The sequence below is a fragment of the Pollachius pollachius genome (assembly GCF_949987615.1).
Source record: "Pollachius pollachius genome assembly, chromosome: 1".
Classification (NCBI taxonomy): Eukaryota; Metazoa; Chordata; class Actinopteri; order Gadiformes; family Gadidae; genus Pollachius; species Pollachius pollachius.
This window is the reverse complement of record NC_136934.1, coordinates 41,511,177-41,532,389: the sequence shown is the minus strand read 5'-3', so window position 1 is coordinate 41,532,389 and position 21,213 is coordinate 41,511,177. Positions and strand designations below refer to the sequence as shown.

The 21,213-nt window shown below is 49.1% G+C and overlaps 1 protein-coding gene across 2 annotated transcripts in view; it reads left to right on the top strand.

The window, feature by feature from the left end:
- The window catches only part of LOC307076586 (teashirt homolog 1-like), a 35,062-nt gene extending 15,499 nt beyond the window's left edge, over positions 1-19,563 (top strand). For both annotated transcript variants that reach the window (XM_079737633.1, XM_079737632.1), the window contains exon 3: positions 14,728-19,563. In XM_079737633.1, coding sequence (XP_079593759.1) covers positions 14,728-18,320 — 3,593 coding nt within the window. In that variant the 3' untranslated portion in view covers positions 18,321-19,563. The remainder of the gene's footprint in view (positions 1-14,727) is intronic.
- Positions 19,564-21,213: the final 1,650 nt, after the last annotated feature.

Below are 21,213 nucleotides of genomic sequence, written 5' to 3'. Positions count from 1 at the left end.
CCCTAAACAGTCCTCAGTCCTCGGCTTGTCAGATGTTTTGTCTAGATGATGCACAGCCCATCTCCTTGTTTGCCCCAAAGTCAGTCCTCGTAGAGGGAGGAGAATGTGAACATCCGGCTCTGTAACGTGAAATTCAACAAGACTCAAATGTGTCTTTCTCCTTCTCTCTTTTGAATCATTGCTTTGACACTATCGTGTCTTGATTAAGGCTTTGCTGTTTTTTCTTCATTATTTTTTCTCTTATCCCAGAGTCAATGTAGAATCTTTCTTTTTCTCAGTTTGAGATAATGCTCTGGTTTAAGCATTCATTTAATCAATCACTCCTACTTTCTAACCCCAATTTATTTTAGCCCTTTTTTTATTTAAGAATCGCTGTTGTGTACCACCTACATCCTTTTCCACAATTTGAGCTTTCATTAAATCTGCAAATGCAATAAGATGCAGGTTGATTTCAGACCTTTTGTACTGTGATTCATTGTGGAGGGGCTGAGTGGGCGTTGGCTTTTCTTGCTAAGCTGTGGCTGTTGCCAAATTTCAGTGGTTAGTCAATTAAAGCCCCAATGATGCCAGATCATATGGTCTCCCTTTATTCCACACATGAAACAATGCAATTCTTTCCATTTTATGAAACCGTAAACAATTTATGAATGTTAACGGTAGCATGCATGTGTCAACAGGAACCTGCTATGAACAACACATTCATTTCCAAAAACATGTTTCCAGCATGATTTTATTTTTGCTCTCCTTAGTTCTGCAGTAAAAACGCTACCAAAGGTTTGCTTAGCAGACATGATGTGGTTGCTTAGATGAAAAAGACACATGTTAGATGAGCTCTGTCGCTAACGATAGTTTCCAATACCAACTGTGCATGTGTCAGCTAACTATGAAGTAGCAGCCTCAGCTAATACTCTGTTAAAAAGGTTCAATGATTTTGGTAACTTGATGTAACTTGAGCAGAGCAGCTGAACCACAAGAGCACAAAAGAGTTACGAGTATCGAATCATAAAGTCGTGTTTCCAGTTGTCCTTATTTTTTTTTTACATTTGTTAACCCAAAGCGAGCAACACAGTCTTTTGGCTGGTGTGACAATGACTTCAGATTCTTTGTGTTTGTTTGTGTTGATGTCTTCGGCTGCCAGAGCCAGATTAGAAAACCCCCTTCTTCAAACTTTTTTTCTTTTTTCCTTTGCTTTGTCTAAAGAGGTGTGGCACATTCTCACTGTGGTGTCATCAAGGGACAACCTCCCCGAGCAGGTCACACACAGTTCACCCGCTCACTCAGGAAGTTTTGCCCTAAATCCCTCCCCCCTTCCTGCTTTTATCTTCCGACTCCCACACGCACACACACACACATCACACAACAACGCTCTCTCTCTCCCCGTCTCTGCGTCTCTCGGTTAAATTTTCATACATTCATACACTCAATACATCTTTTATACATCGAGGGCGTGACAACTATCTCCTTAGCGTTATTCTCTACATTTTTCCATTTTAAGTCCTCTTCTTTATCCGTATCTTCCTCCATGGCCAGATGTAAGCCGGAAGACATCACTCCTCCCCCCAACCCCCACCACCCGCCCGTCTCTCTCTCCCTCTCTCTCTCTCTCTCTCTCTCTCTCTCTCTCACCCAACTCACCCACCCACACACCTCGACCCCAGCAGCCAGTCCCCCGGGGGCACCTCCACCGCCCCCTACCCACCATTCCTCCATTCCTTCCCCCCCACCCTCCCACCCTCCCCAGCCACCTTCAAATCACCCAAAATGGATGTGTCTTTGAAGGCTGAGATTGATTGTGGATATCAGAGTTATGGCGCCATTCATCACAGTCTATTATATAGGAGAGAGGGACAGGAAGTAGATGTCCCCTCCCCTCCCCCTCAAAGACCCTGCTGCCTTGGGTCCCGAGGGACAGCATGGACAAAGCTTTACAAAAAGAAAGGAAAAGTAGTGAGTAAATATGTTTCAATGATTGTGTACATGGTCTGCGCAGCGAATGTGTTTTCATTTGTGTGTGTGCAAGCAGAGCGCATCTTTCTCTGTCTGTATTGTGGTAATACAGATATGTGTGTGTGTGTGTGTGTGTGTGTGTGTGTGTGTGTGTGTGTGTGTGTGTGTGTTTGTGTGTAAGGGTGTCTGTGTGTGAGTGCATCCGTCCCCATGCTTTGATGCATTTATTGATCGTCAGCAACGGCTGTCCATCAAGTTTTTATTTATTTTCCTATTTTTACTTTTTGAACTCATCGGACATTTGATTTACAGCTTCATTAGGATGCCCGTGCTGTCCTTTATTTTTGGTACTCCCTTTCCCCCTGCAACCACCGCCAGGTTACTCTGGGATACACAAACACACACACACACAACCACACACACACAACCACTCAGACATACACACCCACCCACCCACATACACCGGCTTTCTGTGGGGAAGCGAGCCGTGAATAAACTCAAGGACTCTGCTTCCAAACAGTTTGTGTGGTGGTGGACGTTTGGCTATCTGTCATCATGGTAAATAATCTCTCGTCGTTCACCAAGACGCCTCACTTCCTGCTGCTGCGCCCCCCCCCCCCCCCACACTGCCAATAGGCCCTGTGTGTGTGTTTGTGTGTGTATGTGTGTGTGGGTGCGTTCCTTCTTTTCTGGCTATTTCCCGGGTGCTCCTTAGTCCCCCACCGACACAGCTTTTTAAAACGAATCCCTCATTGTGCATGTGTGTGTGTGTGTGTGTGTGTGTGTGTTTTCTTTTATAAGCGTTTTCTGAAATAGATGGAAGCACTTCAAATGAGCAAGAGGAGCAGTTGTTTAATGCCTCCACAAGATGTGTGTAAGTGTTGTTCTGTTTAGTATCTCTGATGGTCTTGGTAGGACTGTACACACCGTGGAGCTGTCTCAATTTAGATTGTGTAGCTCCACTTTTTCCTTTTGACATATTTCTTTTACCCCGGCTGTGGTTTACCTGAGATGACTCCGCAAGAAACCAACCTCAAATTGTTATTCTTTTATTTTTTGAGTCACCTCCCTCTCTCCCTCCATCCTCTCTCCCCCTCATCATCCACCCTCTCTCTCTCTCTCTCTCTCCCCCTTCCTCCGCCCGCTCCGAAATCAGTCATATCCAGGAGTCAAGTCATGCAGAAATAAAAAAAGCAAACAGTGTAAAAAAGCACAAAATATAAGCTAATAATAAAGGAGGAAATAATCGCACTTTTGCGCTGCTGCTGCTTTTGTCGCTGGCGCCGCGTGATGGAAATGGGTCTAAATATGCGATTAGAACCTTCCAGTGACTGATGCTATTAGTGCAGATATGCCGTAGACTTCTGCTATCTCCCCATGAAGGATTAGCGTGATTTGTCCCTCTGCAGGGCTGGATGTGGGCATCCCAGGCACTCTAAGTTGACAGCGTCTGTCTCTGCTTAGTTCTCCCAGACAGTTTGTGTGACAGCTGATGCCCGGCGAGGGCTTAGAAAGTGTGTGTGTGTGTGTGTGTGTGTGTGTGTGTGTGTGTATGAGGCAGGTGGTCTGCATGTCAAGTATGTTTGTATGTGTGTGTCTGTCTGTCTGTCAGTACTTGCTCAAGGGAGGGATAGCTAATAAAGCGATAGGCGAGCCTGTTTGAACATGATTGTGCGTGAATGACTTTCTTTTAAGAAAAAAAAACAAAAAGAACGCTGAGGTTCTTTTTGTGTTGACAATCGGAGAAATGGAAAAATTTTAAGCCCTTCCTTTTTAAAGACTTCCTTTTCAAACTCTAACTCATCTAAACACACCTTGCTTTCCTATAATTAACGTGTTTCCACTTTGGACCGTCCAGGGCAACAGTTTCTACCCGGCCTTAGGGGAAAACTACTCAAACGACAAGAATTGAACCGTGAAAATAAACATGAAACATGAAAAAGCGAAAGAAGGGTAATACATATCATTCTCCTCCATCCTCTCTCAGCCCCTCCGCTACGCTAAACCAAACGTCCCTGTGCCCACTCGCTTCTTCTTTGCCCACGGCGCCGGCTTTGGGTTACTTAGCATCTCTGTTAGCATCGCGGTGGGTGCTTATCTCTGTGTGAGGTGTTTGATTCTACGCAGGGGGATGCCTGGGCGGGTGGAGCGGGGGTGGAGGCGGGGGAGTTGGCTCACCTCTCAGAAATGCTGGAGGGTACATGTAAATGCTCCCGGTTTTAGCCCAAGCGCCCCCCGTTGTGGCCCCGACTGATTTAGGAGGGTGACACATCTTTTAATGTTAGGCAGTAAACTGCAGGGAAATTTATGCGTACACACACACACACACACACACTCACACACACACACACACACACGCCCATAGAGACATACGCACAAACACACACACACACACACACACACACATATACACACACACATACAGACATATACACACAAACAAACATGCCCATGGAGACATGCGCACAAACACACACACACACACACACACACACACACACACACACACACACTCCTATGCTTCCAACGTTGGGTTTACGTGACACCAGCCAGTTAAAGCTGCACTGCACTTTATTTTTCCTTTCTTTTTTTGTAGATTGGATGGTTGGTTTGACCTCATCTTCACTCCCCTCCCTCTCGTCCCGCTGGGAGTAAAACCAAGGTGGCTCGGCTAGAGGGGAGAGGAACATAGCGATACTATTCACTATGAGGCACTGGTTGGCCTCCTAGCATAACTATTTCCTCCCACTATACCATTTTCTTTTAGCTCTTTTTCCCTTCTTGTTGTTAAAATTAACTGGCCTGTCACATTGACCGATGCTAACTCATCTCGTCACTGTAAACCGACGAAAGACACAGAAGAGGACAGAGTCAAGAAAATGACCAATATATCAGAGAAGGAGCGCGAGGGAGATGGGAGGAGGGAGGAGGAGGGAGGGTGAAACAGTGCGGTTTGCGAAGGACATGGCAGCTTAGCGGCAGCCAAGAAGTCTGCGTTGAACACCTGCTCCTGTCCCCCCCCGCCTCCTCCTCTCCACCCCCCACCCACCCTGTCAACCTCCTCATTACCTGTCAATCTATCAAAGAGACCGCGAGATCAAATGCTGCAGCCAGTGAGTGGTAGTGAGCGAGGGAGAGAGCGAGAGAGAGAGAAAGAGAACTCAGAAATGTGTAGGGTGTATGTGCGTCTCTGTGTGTGCCAGTAGGCTGACACTGATCCTGTTTAATAGTAAACTACCTTCTATGTCTTCCGTACTTAAATTTTTTGAGACTTAAAGTCCTTTATCCCTTTGTTTTGCTTCCCTTTATTTGGGCAATTGCGTATTCACCGCCACTCCCCGTCCAGTGGTAATGGACCGGCCCGGCCTCCCCTGCCTGGCAGACTGTGTTGGGCTGCTCCGTCTGGTCTTTGATTGGCGCCTCTGTGAAGAGAGGTGAATCTCTGACAGACAAGCGCCACTGCATGGAGGCGGGGTCCGCAGTTTCAGATTACAGCGAGAAGCCTCCTGCCTGTGTTTGTGTGTGTGAGTGTGCTGCTCGCATTTCCATTTGCAATTGCACACTGGACATATTTCCCAGAACAAATATGTGCAAATGTAGATTAACATTTCTACACTTTATTGCCTTGTTACATAAGCATGTGTGTGTGTGTGCACTTGCCTTTAGTAAAAGGGTGAGTGTTAGCTCATCAAGGTGCATTAGTGCATGCATGACCAGCCCCAACACTCTATTCCTGAGCCCTTTCAGTCTCTTTCTCTCTCTCCTACACTCTCTCTTTTTTGCTCACGCTCATTCTCAATCCCTTCCTCTCTCTCTCTCTCACTCTATCCCGCTTTCTCTCTCTTCCGCTCTCGCCTCTCTCTCTCTCTCTCTCTCTCTCTCTCTCTCTCTCTCCCTCTCTCTCTCTCTCTCTCTCTCTCTCTCTCTCAGTGTCTGAGCTCTTGTGATTTACGGTAATTATCCATCGGTGGGGTCATCTATCAGGCTGGCCGTTGCTAGGCAATGGAGGCAGCTGCTGCTGGCTGTTGTCTGGGCTTTGCTGTTGACTTGTCAGGGACATAGGGTGTGTGTGTGGTGTAGCGTAGAGTGTGTGTGTTTGTTTGTGTGTGTGTGTGTATGTGTGCGTTTGTGTTAAATGGGGGAGATAGATATTGAGTGGTGCATTTGTGTCGATTGTATACGTTTCCTGTGTGTGTTTGTGTGTGTGTGTGTGTGTGTGTGTGTGTATCCGTGTGTCTGGGTCCGTGCGAACGTCGGGGTGAGGAAGGCGGCGGGGGAGGTCAGCGCGGTTGCCGTCCAACATGGTCTTTAGTCGCTGCGGTTATCGCTCCGTTCAGCACCGCCCCTTAACCCTGCAATGTGTCACCGGACTTCCAAACTCGTTTCAGTTTAGGAGACCCCCTCCCCCACCCAAAGGACTAGCATACAGCACCGTGCTATGCTGCTGTCGTACCTACAGGGGGAGGCACCTAGGGGGAAGTCCTGGCTTACCGTATCATGATCACATACATGATCATGATGTCGTATGCAGGCGTATAATATTCTAGGTTTTGCGTCAACTTGGAGCACGATAAGAACCAGAACCACGTACGTGTTAAGTGTAAACACAGCGTACAAACAGGAGCCCTCTATACCCGGCTAATTAACACCAGTAAGTATTTGTCATTGCGTTTCGGGGGTTAAGATTAGGAACACCTCTCAATTAATCTGCAATCAGCTGTTTGTTAATTAGCTTACCTGTTCTAAGTGGCCTAAAGGGCTCTTGTGTAATTAGCTAAGCTGCCGGAACCACACCGACATGTTGACATTGACCTGAGTCGCACGTTCACACATATCTGCCAGTGTGCACACACACATGCATATACACACATACGTATGGATATAAACACATACACACACACACACACACACACACACACACACACACACATGCATGGGTTTACACTCAAGCACACACACACAAACAGAAACACACACAAACAGACACACACTCACACTAAAACACTGACACACGCACACACACCCACACAAAGGCATACACGCATCCGCACACACACACTTACACATGCACGCACAGACTTAAATATAGATTCACACAAGCATATGTGTACCCATGCATTTGTGTACACACACACGCATAAAATAGCCCCTCCCTTTCTGTGGTCATGGCAATGTCCTTTGTCACGGTCAAGACAGACAAGCGCCGCACATTTTTTCAATCAATAACACACTCACACCCATCCACTCTCACACAACATCTGCAATAATTACTTTTCTTCTGGAAAATACATTGTATATAATCAACCCCCGGCCCCCATCTCCTCCTTCTCCATAGCAAGGCACTTTCTGTCTTTCTTTTTTTTCCTCCTCACTCACTTCACTTCAAAGCAATTTGTTTGGGCCGGTGCCTGCTGACATTGTCTGTGGTAATTAAAGGAGAACGTGGAAATTTATGGTTTAATTACACAGGCCTTGTTATGCAGAGGGGGGCAGGATACGCTGATATGCTCAATAAAAATAAATAAATTCTAAACTGGCTCGCTTGTTTAATATCGAACCCTATATGTGCATATAGGGCAGGGTTAGTCACGGCTCTCTCTCTAGCTTGACCGCGTAGGTGTCGTGTGTGTGCGCGTGTGCGTGCGTGCGTGTATGTATGTGTGTGTGTGTGTGTGTGTTGGCATATCAGATGCCTGCAACACAGCGGCCGTAAGACAGTAAAAGCAACGTCTTATATCTAAATATTGCTGTTTACAACACATACATGCAGCATATACTATAGACCTGTTTAGATTGACTTTATATAGAATAGTATTGCTTTATTATTTTTATTATACAGAAGGGATCCTGCGTATTTATAATGCGTATTTTAAATGTGCTGTGATCGTGTCAGAGCCACACCAATTCAATCTGTCTTCTTGCGTGTGTGTCTTGTTTGTTTGTTCTGTGTGTGTGTGTGTGTGTGTGTGTGTGTTTTTGTTTGCTTGCATATAGTAACCGAGAGTGATGTTGGCCGCAGCCCACCAGTCACTCCTCTGAACTGATCTTTTCGTCGGGTATAAATAGCGGTGGCTCTATAAATAAAAGACACACACCTTTTACGCTAACACAGTCCTGTTCCTCCCTCCCCATTTGTACCCTTTCTCCCTCTCTACACACCCCCCCACCCCCCCCCCCCCCCCCTCCCCCCACAAATACACACACACACACACGCATACACACGCACAGGAAACACAAAGACTTCACCACACATCCTCCATACATATGGAATAGGAAATAGCCTTCTCTCCTTTGATGTGTCCTCATTGTGTAGCTCACGTACGTGTTTACATCAAGCATACTGGGCCTCCGTGGCACATGTTTCACCTTTGACCTCAGCGCCTTGGGCCGTTGTTGAGAGTAATGCCTCAGACGTGCGGCTGAAGACATGGTAGCTATCCGTCTGTCTCTGTCTGCCTATCCTTGTAGTTATAAGCTATTTTCCATATTTTTGTCCAAATAATGTCTGCTGACTAGGATTGCATTTTAAACACACATAACAACTGCTGTATTTGGCTGCAAAATATGTTTGTTTACCTCAGTTGGGCCAGATATATAAAAAACTGAAAAGAGAGAGAATTGAATGGAAAGACTGAATGCTGATGGGACAATCTTTCTAAGAGAGTAATAGGGGAGTTGACGCGGGGAGAGGGACAGGTTTTGTAAGGTGAGTGTGTATGTTTGTGTGTGGTGTGTGTGTGTGTGTGTGTGTGTCGGATAGAGGAGGGGGTTTATATGTACACTGGGTAGGCAAATTGGTACACCCTGCTGGAACGGTGCAGGAGTTATTTAAGGTCCTTTAGGTGCTGCCGAGCCATATGTTCCGTTATCCCATATGGGAGGGGCGAGTGGTGGAGGGTGTGGGAGGGAGAGAGAACTCTACAGCGGGGCGGAGAGAGAGAGAGAGAGAGAGAGAGAGAGAGAGAGAGAGAGAGAGAGAGAGAGAGAGAGAGAGCTCTACAGCGGGGCGTGAGAGAGAGAGAGAGAGAGAGAGAGAGAGAGAGAGAGAGAGAGAGAGAGCTCTACAGCGGGGCGTGAGAGAGAGAGAGAGAGAAAGAGAGAGAAGGAGAGGGAGAGAAGGGTAAAGGGGAGCTGGGTCGACGCGGAAGGGAAGAAGAAGAGCCGTAATTGAGTAGGAATCATTTTTGAGGCGAGCCGGCCCACCCTATCGCCTTGGCCCCTGCCGGACCCAGAGAGGAGACGTAAAGGAGTGGACAACACAGAGAGGACTGTGAGGTGGTGAGGGATAGGAAAGGGAGCTCTTGAGGTAAATCATGCCCTCCTTTGATTCCTCATATCCGGCTCTCTGGCGGCCCTCTTCTGCATAATTCATCTTGTCACTTTCTTTTTTCCTTTTTTCCCCTTCTTTATACCGTGATGTCGGGTGAGATAAAACCCTGGTGGATAACAACTCACAATGACCACCGCCCCCTCACCACCGCACACCCACCGCCCCTGCCAACCCCCTCCCAACCCCCCCGCTGCAGTCCAAGGTGGAGAGGGTCTTACTGGACAGCTGTTGGCTGTAAACAGAGAGGGGACGCTCCGAACGAGTCTAGGTCCTGCAACATAAAGGGCTGGCGGAGTCTTCCTGTGTTCCCCCTCGCTCACACTTATCTGTCTGGGTCTGGATCTCTCTCTCTCCCTCTCTCGCCCCCCTCCCCGTCTCTATTTCTGTCTGCCCGATCTCCATAGTCTCGGCCAGACAGGAAGAAGGGTTGGTGGGGAGGGAGGGAGGGAGGGAGGGAGGGTGGGCGAGGGATCTGGTGGTGGTGGTTGGCGAGAGGGAAGGGGGGGGGGGGGGGGGGGGTGAGACGGAGAGGAAGAGAGGGGGAGGTGAAGGGGACGGGGTGGGAGGGGGGGGGGAGGCGGTGCTGCCTGAGCAGGGCACGGCTCTCACGTTAGTCGCTCGGTGGGGAACACATCCCAGCGTTCCCTGTGACACTCCGCCAGCCGCATTACCATAATTGGCTTTTCTACATGACGGGACAGAGGAAATAATAATGTCATTTTATTTACAGCCCTCTTGTCCGGGTCCGAGAGCTATCACCCCCCCCATCCTCCCCTCCCCCTACCCCCAACCCAGCTCCCCCCACATCACCACGGCGACTGTCCCGTACGCCGCCCTCCAGCACACTTACACACACGCACGTGCAACCGCACACGCACGCCCACACTATCGTCTCGCGCGCTTTCACTGTCCTTTCTATCTCATTTCACTCTGCCTTTTCCCTCTGTCTCTCTCCCTTCTCTCTCTCTCTCGCCCTCTCTTTCTCTCTCTCTCTCTCTCTCTCTCTCTCTCTCTTTCTCTGTGCCGGGCGCGGGCCTCGTTCTACCGCGGCACACAGGTCAAGTGATGGCTTTTTGATCAGCTCCTGTCAGAAGCCATCAGCGCTGAGCAGCTCGTAATGTAGACCCCTGGTGACAAACACAATCCGGGGGGGAAAGGAATAAGATCGCCGCTTTTCCATTTAAGCAAGGGGCCGGCCTAAATGGCCCCACGAATACCTCCAAACGTCCCCACCCAACCACCCTACTTCTAAACCCCCACCCATACGCCCATATCCCCTTAAATCACATGAGTGAAGGGCCCGGCGATTGGACATTAGTGGTCCAAATGACTGCTGTGATTGTCCTGCTCTTCCCAAACTCGCATCAGATAAATAAAGAAATGTGTGCGTGTGAATAAATATATGGGATAGGGGTGTTGCAGAGACAGGTGTGTGGAGGGTGGGGGGATTGGGGGGGATAGTGAGTGACAGTTACTTTCCTCAACTCTTTCCTCTCCATCTCCCTCTGATCCCTCGCTCACCCTTACTCCTACTACCACCCCCAACACCACCACCACCACCACTTTCCTATTTTTTTTATGTTTGCTACCTTGCCTTTCTTATGGGGGGGCTTGTTTGGCTTTGACAGCGGCCAAATGGTAAAGCTCTGGGAGGCTGACAGAGAGTTATATTGATTTAGCAGCCAGACGAAGAAAAGCAGTTTGGGCGGACGCAGATACCAGTATCACATTCGAGTACCTTTTTATTTTAGAGATTTTAATCTTTTTTGGCCAAAATGGCCGACTATGTTTGCCATTATGTTTTCATCTGGTATCAAGTGCAAGAAGGATGGTAATTGCACGGTGCAAGTTGGGCGTGGGCTGTAAGTTAGTTAATGCATCACGCCAGGCCTGTGCGGTTCTGCCATGATTATAGAATCGCTTTGGAACGAGCGATCTGTATTGTCTCTAATGCAGGACGTATAAATAATATACAGCACAGGCATTTGAATAATAATGTGGTAGAATGCAATTGACACGCACAGTTTACAGACTATAAGATTACAGAGTGCAGTGATCCGGATTTAAAACAGCCTGACACCCTGCATATCTAAGATGGATGATGCGGCACGATGATGGGCACGAGTGCATGAGTGTTTGTGTGTGTGTTCTGTTGTTCGTGTGTTTGTATCATCAGCGACTCGCCGTGTACTCCAAGGGCCTGGGACATTATGACTGCCATTTGCCGTGACTATTTTGCATTCCTATCCTGAGCCACAGCACACACACACACACACACACACACACAGACAAAACACACACACACACACACACACACACACACAACCACACACCACAGATGGCCTAACTCACAGCCCGTCCAGTAATTCAAACAACCAGAGATGGCGCCGCCAGCGCTTGTCCCTCCCACTCCCCACGCCACATCCTGCCCCCCCCACCGATGAGGTCACCGCCATGAGGGTGTGTCGCGGGCACGTCTGTGGAAGGAGGAGGAAGAGATGGTGGACCAGGGGGGTGGTGGTTGTGGGTGTAGGCGGCAGCCACGTCCCGCGTCCCTGATGGGGTTGGGAGGGGGGGGCGTGTTCCCCTGTGTTGCGGCGTGCATTGGGCCAGGCTTTGGAGAACAGAACAGCGTTTTTCGGAGAACATTTCAGCATCCCACTCAGGATGTAGCCGAAGGCGTATTTCAAAATAGACACGGAGGGATCAATATTTTGTGAGGCGTCACCGCATCACGCATTCACGGATATAAAACCGTCCGTTTTGCCTTCTCTGATCCCACCTTCTCCTTTCGTTTTTCTTTCTCTTTTTTCATCTCCCCGCCGTTCTTTTGTCTGCACGCTTTTGATTTCCCCGACTCCTCTCTCCCCCCCCCCACACACACACACCCACCCTCCTTGCTCTCTTTTTTTTGTTGTTGCCATGACAACATGGCAGGACAGGCACTGATTGACAAGGATCGTCAAAGGGTTCCCGGGCGCACCACTCTGTGTGCCAAGCCCCTCCCCCCTGCTGCCAGCGTGTTTTTAGTTTGGGGGGGGGGGGGGGCTTTTATTGTCACTCAGGGATCTTTCTGATGTTCCCCCTCATATTGTTCCATCTGTATCTATACACGTGTGTGTGTATATGTGTGTGTGCTTGCATGTGCATGCCCCGCCAGCTCTTCATGTTTAGCTGCGTTTATTGGCTGCAGAGACCCATGCTTAGTGGGGGGGGGTAACTCGCACTGGTATATCCTGTGTGTGTGTGTGTGTGTGTGTGTGTGCCTGGGGCGGGGGGGGGAGCTGGCTGTTCCTCACCTTGGTCCCAGGGAGGACTGAGCTCGCCAGCCTGCACAGCACCTGGCGTGTTTGTAGGGTTGATACAAGGCGGCGATGGTGTTCTGTTCGCAAGGCACGCTAACAGACGACACTTGAGCTAGCGCTCGCGTGTGCATGTGCCTGTGTGTGCGTGCGCTTGGTTGTGTGTGTGTGTGTGTGTGTGTGTGTGTGTGTAATCTGCTGTGTTAGGGATTTTCAGGAGTTTTAGGAACTGTCTCGAGCTCAGTCTGTCAGCGGGATTGAAGCGCAGCCAGGTTCCTCCTGTAGCGCTCTCATTTCACTGAAATCCTGTCAGGTGTCTTGGGAGAAGAGGGGTGTGGGGGGGGGATGGGGGTGTTGAATAGGGGGAAAGGGGCTGTGTGTGTGTGTGTGTATGTGTGTGTGTTTGGTGTATAATTTGCGCATACTTTCATGCAGCCTCATGGTTGTGGTGTATAAACTCCATGAAGTGTCGTTTGGCATGAGTCTGGCATGTCTACGGCAAGGGCCAGAGAGACGGTCAATTGGTATCGCTCCAAACACGCACACTTACAAAATACGCACAAGCAGACACACACACGCACACAGAGACATACACACCCACACACCCATCGTGTGTCTGTATCAGGTATTACGTCCACTTAGATTAGGATATGACAGGGTAGCGTGCTGTTTGAAGCTGACAGCCCATCTGTTTCGTCAGGAGAGAGTGATGCTGGCATCTCAGACACACATCTCAACGTGGAGGAAGGAGATAAAGGAACCAGGCGCAAGAGGAGATGGGGGGGGTGGAGGGGTTCCTTCCTGCCCCACCCCCATCAACCCTAATTTCTTCTGCATCTACACACACACCAGACAGACAGACAGACAGACAGACAGACAGACAGGCAGACAGACACACACGCACACACACACAAAAATACACACACACACACACACGCACACACACTCGCACACACATATCCGCACATGCAAGAGCTGTGTAGGAGGAGAGTAGCCCTCCCATGTCCTCCTCTGTTAGTTTTGCCTCTGTGTACTCCGTAGCCGTAAACCTGTTACATCTCGGCTCCTCTGATCTTTTGATCATGTGCTCCGTTTGCCTCTTTAATCTAGCTTCTCGTCAGTGTCATTGTCTGCGTCGCTTTGTATCACCCAGCAGTGTATTTCACTGAACACCAAAAGCGGAGATCTGCCGTACTCTCTCTCACTCACCATCTCTCTAATAATCTCTCTTTCTTTCTCTCTCTCTCTCTCTCTCTCTCTCTCTCTCTCTCTGTCCCTCTCGCTCTGCCATTCTCTCTCTCCCAGTACTCCCACCTGTCTTCATGAGTGACTGAAGCAGCCTTGCTCCATTGTTTTACTCCCGGTCTTGTGTTTATCAACTCAAACGGGGTGACCTTCGACTTGTCAAAGTGAGCCGGGAAAATGAACTGATAACTCTGAAATGAGATGTTTGGTTTTGCCTTTGTCTCGGCTGACTATCTCTGTCTCTCTCTGTCTCTCTCTCTCTCTCTCTCTCTCTCTCTCTCTCTCTGCTGATCAATTGCATAACCTCGACATGTGAGTAAACTGCACAAAAGACAAAACTAGAAATCAAGGCACAGGAGGCGCAGCTGGCTAACAAGGCCAAAGACCCAGAAAAAAAGAAAGGGAAAAGGGAAAAAAAAAAATCCCTGCGAACATGAAGCATGTGAAGGAATGAGGGGAGGTGGATGGAAAAGGACAACTGTCTGAATCAGTGATTTATTTTTATCCCTCAGAGGCGTTTTTTTCATCAGTGGCTTTTAGTCTAGCCCTTATAATGCACACATTATAACCACACACACACACACACACACACACACACACACACACACACACACACACACACACACACACACACACACACACACACACACACACTAAGGTATCAGGCGCACACAGGAGTGCATATGTGCAAATGCACAGGCATGCATAAACACACATCCACACACACACACTCCCAATCCGAATAGAAGCCCATATTTCCTGCCATTGAGTATTCATTCCGCATCCTTTTCGACAGTGGTCCTGTTAGTGTCCTGTAAATCTTTTATTTCACCAAGCTGACCTCTTTTTCTCTTCTTTATTTGTCCCCCATTCTCTCTCTCTCTCTCTCTCTCTCTCTCCCAGCCTATGCACCTGAGGATGATGAAGTCAAGGCATCCCCACACGACGAGGAAGAGCACTTACAGGACGACGGCCTCTCATTGGACGGTCAGGATGCAGAGTTCCTGTGCAACGAGGAAGAGGAGGACGTGGACGGCGGACCGGCGCCGAGCTACAGGGACTCTCCGCTCAGCAACGGCACCAACCCGGACGCGGGCTACGGCTCTCCGCTCAGCGACACCAGTGACAGGCTCACAGACTTTAAGAGCACCTGCTCCCGGGACGACCCCGAGAGGGAGCGGGAGAGGGAGAGGGAGAGGGAGAGGGAGAGGGAGAGGGAGCTGGAGCAGGAGAGAGAGAGGGAGAGCGAGGCAGCCTCTCTGCCCCTGCGCCCGAACAATGGCCTTTCTCTCCAGGATAGCCTGGCACAAATGAAAGCCGTCTATGCAAACCTCATCTCTGATGCCTCCTGGTCCAGCATCGCCATGGACATCATGAAGTCCAAGACTGCGTCTTCTGCCGCCCTCAACAGTGACCTGCCCACCGCCGTGCCCGCCAGCACCGCCGCTTCCGCCGCCGCTGTTCCTCCCACGAGTAAAGTCAGCGGGAACCACATGCCCAGCAGCCACCACAACGGGAGGAGCTCCAGCGCTGCTGTCAATCACAGTGGGAGTGGGAGCACCAACGGTGTCGCGGCGAGCACTGCGAGCAGCCACAGCGGCGGCGGCGGCGGCGGCGGCAGCAGTGGGGGCGCCAGTAATGGAAGCGGAATAGCTTATGACTGGCACCAGGCGGCCCTCGCAAAGACACTGCAGCACACACCCTACCACCTGCTGCCGGAGCCCAGCCTCTTCAGCACCGTGCAGCTCTACCGCCAGAACAACAAGCTGTACGGCTCGGTCTTCACCGGCGCCAGCAAGTTCCGCTGCAAAGACTGCAGCGCCGCCTATGACACTCTGGTGGGGCTGACGGTGCATATGAACGAGACGGGCCACTACAGAGACGACAACAAAGACAAGGAGGAGGACCGGGGGAAGCGCTGGTCCAAGCCCCGCAAGCGCTCCCTGATGGAGATGGAGGGCAAGGAGGACGCGCAGAAGGTGCTGAAGTGCATGTACTGCGGCCACTCCTTTGAGTCCCTGCAGGACCTCAGTGTCCACATGATCAAGACCAAGCATTACCAGAAAGTGCCTCTCAAAGAACCGGTGCCGTCCCTGGCCACCAAACTGGTGCCCCCTTCCAAAAAGCGTGCTCTCCAAGATGCCGTCATCTCCCCTTGCTCGCCAGATTCTATCCACGCCAGCACAGGGGGTAATCACTTGTCAATGATGGATTCGAGCAAAGACTCAAAGTCCACGGCAAACCCCTATGTGACACCCAACAACCGCTACGGTTACCAGAACGGCGCCAGCTACACATGGCAGTTTGAGGCGCGAAAGGCCCAGATTCTGAAGTGCATGGAGTGTGGGAGCTCCCACGACACGCTCCAGCAATTGACCGCCCACATGATGGTTACGGGCCACTTCCTCAAGGTGACCAACTCTGCCTCCAAGAAGGGCAAACAGTTGATGTTTGACCCCGTCGTAGAGGAGAAGATCCAATCAATCCCACTGCCGCCCACAACTACCAGGCTTCCAGTTCCTTGCGCTATTAAGTCCCAACCCGTGTCTCCAGCCCTGTCCTCTAGCTCCGAGGAGAAGAGGGAAGTTTGTGCGGAAGAAAAGATGGATGTCGCTGAGCTGGGGGAAAAGAAGATTAAAGAGGAGAAGGAGGACCCGGGGGAGAAGACTCAGGCAGATGGCACCTCCTATAAATACCTCAGAGAGGAGGACCTGGAGGAGGCGCCCAAAGGGGGACTGGACATCCTCAAGTCCCTGGAGAACACTGTGTCCAGTGCCATTAGCAAGGCACAGACTGGCACACCGACGTGGGGTGGCTACCCCAGCATTCATGCAGCCTACCAGCTCCAGGGGGGCATGAAGAGCTCCACCACTGTACTGCCTCCAACCGTGCAGAGTATCCAGATACAGCCAATGTACAACAGTGGCCTCAGGGGCCTCATGAGTGACCCAAACTCAGTCCTTCACTCCCCCAGGAGTCCCTCTCTAACTCCCCCGCTTAGGAACAATGTAACTGCCATGGAGGAGCTGGTGGAGAAGGTGACAGGAAAAGCTACCGCCATCAAGAAAGAGAAGGAGGAGAAGCTGGTGAGCCTTGAGCGCTGCCGACCCCCTTCTTCGATCAAGTCTCCCTCCCCCGCACTGAGAGAGCAGAGGGAGCATTTAGGCTCTCCGAATGACCTCTCTGTGGGGAGACCACCCACTGTCAGGAACAGCAGCCCCGGAAGCGTGGATTCAGAACCTGTTTGCAAGAAGGAGCCCAAAGAGAGCCTGGTGGATGGCCACAACAACAACTCCAAAAACAGCTCAGAGTCACGCCAATCCCCCGTCACTAACGGCAACAGCATGAGCATTATCACCGATCACTCGCCAGAGAGGCCTTTCATTAACCCTCTCAGCGCACTCCAGTCAATCATGAACACACACCTAGGTAAAGCCTCAAAGCCGGTTAGCTCTGCCGCCGACCCTCTGTCCATGCTCTACAAGATCAGCAACAGCATGATGGACAAGCCCGCGTTTAATCCTTCCCCCCAGACCAAACCAGCTGAGCCCGTCAATCGCTACCCATTTTACGAGACCAACGACCAGCCAATTGACTTGAGCAAATCAAAGTCCAACACTAACAGCAACAGCAGTTGCGCTCCACTACTCAACAGCAACACTATCAATGGTAACAAGCCCATTCTGTCCCTCCCTGATTCAGTCTCCTCTCCTCTGAGGGAGAACGCTCTGATGGACATCTCCGACATGGTGAAGAACCTCACAGGAAGACTAACGCCCAAGTCCTCCACCCCCTCCTCCATCTCCGAGAAGTCGGACGCGGACGGCAGCACGTACGACGACACTCTGGAGGACCTCTCCCCTGTCCAGAAGAGGAAAGGGCGGCAGTCCAACTGGAACCCTCAGCACCTCCTCATCCTACAGGCGCAGTTTGCCTCCAGTCTGAGGGAGACCACAGAGGGCCGCTACGCCATGACTGACCTGGGGCCCCAAGAGAGGGTCCACATTTGCAAGTTCACGGGCCTCTCAATGACCACGATCTCCCACTGGCTGGCCAATGTCAAGTACCAGCTGAGACGCACCGGGGGCACCAAGTTTCTAAAGAACATGGACTCTTGCCAGCCGGTGTTCCTATGCGGTGACTGTGCCTCCCAGTTCAGGACTCCCTCCGCCTACATCGGCCACCTGGAGACTCACCTGGGCTTCAGCTTGAAGGACCTGTCCAAGTTGTCCAACGAACACCTACGGGAGCAGCAGGCTGTCTCCAAGGTGATCACAGACAAAATGACATTTGGTAGCGCCCTGTCGGCACTGACGGTGCCGGAGGATGACACGGGTTCCGTGTACCAGTGCAGACTTTGCAATCGGACCTTCGTCAGCAAACACGCGGTTAAACTGCACCTCAGCAAGACCCACGGCAAGTCTCCAGAGGATCACCTGGTGTTTGTCACCGCCTTAGAGAAACTAGAGAAGCTGGATAAGTGTGAGAAGGTTTGAGCGGGATAGAGGCTGTTGGGCCTTGGGGTAGAGACTTACAGCTGTGGAACTGACCAGAATTTCATTGCACTAAAAATTCACAGTTACTGCACTGGGCCGAACTGAGCCGCTATTACGAAAAAAGGAAAAAAAAGACAGTCTTATTATTATTATTATTGTTATTATCATTTTTCTTTTTGTGATAAATGCTTGACTGGACCATGTCTATTTTTGTTCACTTTTACCTTTTGTTTGTTTTGCCAAGCTCTTTTTTTTAAACTAATTTTGTAATGTATTTATATGCTATTTGTCTGATCTGTGCATGTATTTTAGTGAGTCAAGATTAACACAAGATTTTGATCTTTTCATGGCAAATAATACAACTACTGCTTCAATGGTAACTTAAGTGGTGACTGAAAAATGAATTGGAGAAAGGAGAAAATTGTAAAATACTTGATATGAAGAAGGGGAAAATTAAATGTATATGCCAAAAGAATGGACGAATACCCAGAGAGACTGAAGTAGCACCTTAGACAGTTGCATTTAACATTTGTAAAGAGACCATGTTTCAAAATACTTTGCATTTGTCAAATCAGATTGATTTGAAAAGATCAACCATCATCCCTTTTTCCCCGGCTATTCTTTTCCTTCTGAGTTCCTGTCACTGGGATGTTTTTGATGATGGCCTGCTCTGAAAGCTGAAAAAAAAGCAAAACGGATTGTGTAAACCTTTTAGGAGCAGTTTAAATGCTCCTTCTGAATAACAAGTCAATCAGTGAATATGTAATGGCTGTCAGTATGCAAATTTCATTCAAAAACTATTTTGTTCCCCCATGATGTGAAGTACCACCTTAATCACAATTCTCTGTTGTTGTTGTTGTATCGTTTGCTACAACTTTCTCTTACTGAATTGTGTCGCTATACTGTAAAGACAAGAGTCCGTTACATGTAAATGATTATCAGTGAAATGTCAGTACTCTGTAAGACATATCTTACCATTTGAATCAACTCAAAATTCTTTGTATCTTAAGGTGTGTGCATTCTCTAACTTTTATATTGTCATTTTATATACAAAAATGGATAAAAAAGAAAAATAGATGATGTATATAGATATATACTGTAGATCTAAAAAATGTCTTTTTTAAAAAAGAAAATACAAATTTAGCTTCTCTGGCTTGGTTTACAGAAATGATTTTAATTATAATTGCATCCAATTTGATGCATGATATGGTGTGAAAAATAAATAAGCGATGCACAATGACTATACATTTCAATGTTTTATCGAGGATATTGTAAAAAAAAAACAACAAAACTTTTTAGCACTAATTAGTTTTATTTAATTTCATTTAATTTCTTTCTCAATTGTAAAATAAACCCCAATGCCGTTGTTAAGAGTACAACATTTGTGGTTGCGTGTTCATTTTTGATGCATGGTAGCTTGATCTTAATCACACAGCGTTTATCACATTCGTTTGGACTTTATATAGGACCCCCCCAAAACACAGTTACTAGCTCGGTTATTCCGTACAAACCATAACCACATGAGACCAGCGCAGTGTCCTCGCTGCTGGGTGCTGCTGTCCTGTTGATAACCAAGCCAACATGGCCTGCTAATCCATTTCTTACAGTGTATCTAGATTGATTATTAAACATGTGGGGTAGGGGAGCTGGAGAAATCCCTGGTGTCTCATACATACAGAAGACTGGGCCCCTCATTCTCATTCACTGCCGATAATGATTGTAATGATGAAGACGATGGGAGGGTGAGCCCTGTAAGGGTGCCTATTGTACTGCGAGGAAAACCCATGCTAGACTTGTGACCGGCCTTTGGACTGGATGCTGTGAAAGAATCTGTGTTGTATTAATGACGGCAGTGTGCTTCAGCCTGTCTTCCGGGAATGCAATCAGATGAGTGTCTGTTCTGGTTGACGCCGCGGCCCACACCCCCACCCAACTCCACCACCGCAACCCCCTCCTCCTCCCCCTCCACCACTACCACCCCCCACGCAGCGCCATCCACCTCCGGCACCCCCTCCCCACTTCTCCTCCCCTCCACCACCACCACCACCACCACCACCACCAACTCAACCTGAAGCAACACCACCATTCCTCTTCCACCACTGCCAACTCCCATCCTCTCCTCCACCAGCAACTCCAATCCTCTCCTTCACCCTACCTCCACCTTCCACCCCTTTCTCCTCCACCACCCACTGTCCTCCACCCCCACCAACACCACCTCTTTTCAGACGGGCCCCCATTGAACCAGAATTGACACACAGCTGTTGGGATGAAACACAAGCATCCAGAGTCAGCTTTTTTCCCTCCACTGTGATAAACCACAATGTCAAATGCTACTTTATTTTTAGGCTCAATGTCCTCTGGAAAATATCTCTAGAGAAATCATTGCTTCATAGGCACATAATAGTTATAGTTAGACATACAGGTATAAGCACGGTTTTGAGAACCTTTATAAAGTGCAGCACAATCCATGCATATACGAGTTATATTTTTGACTTTAATTAATCATTGCACCGTTAAGTTTAAACAACCACTCAAAGGATGTTCCTGTTTGGAAGACCCATCGGAACATACCCATCAGCAACCTTTATTCAACACTTAGTGATGAACAATGAGAAATAAACAATAACAACAATTGCAAACTGCTGACAGATTGTTTTCCAAAATCATGGTCAATGTATAGCCCACCCTTTAATTCCGGCCTCCTAAGGACCCTAACGATGCCTCGGATAGTTTTGTATAAGTGGATTCTAAGCTGTAGCGCTAGAGAGTTGGACTCCTCCCTTGCAGAGCCAAACACTCATTGTTCCGGTGTAATGACCTCGGGGTGACCTGGGCCCAAGGTATGTGCTTCTTAGAGAGTTTTGATCTCACTTGGCCCACGTGGGTCTCGTGT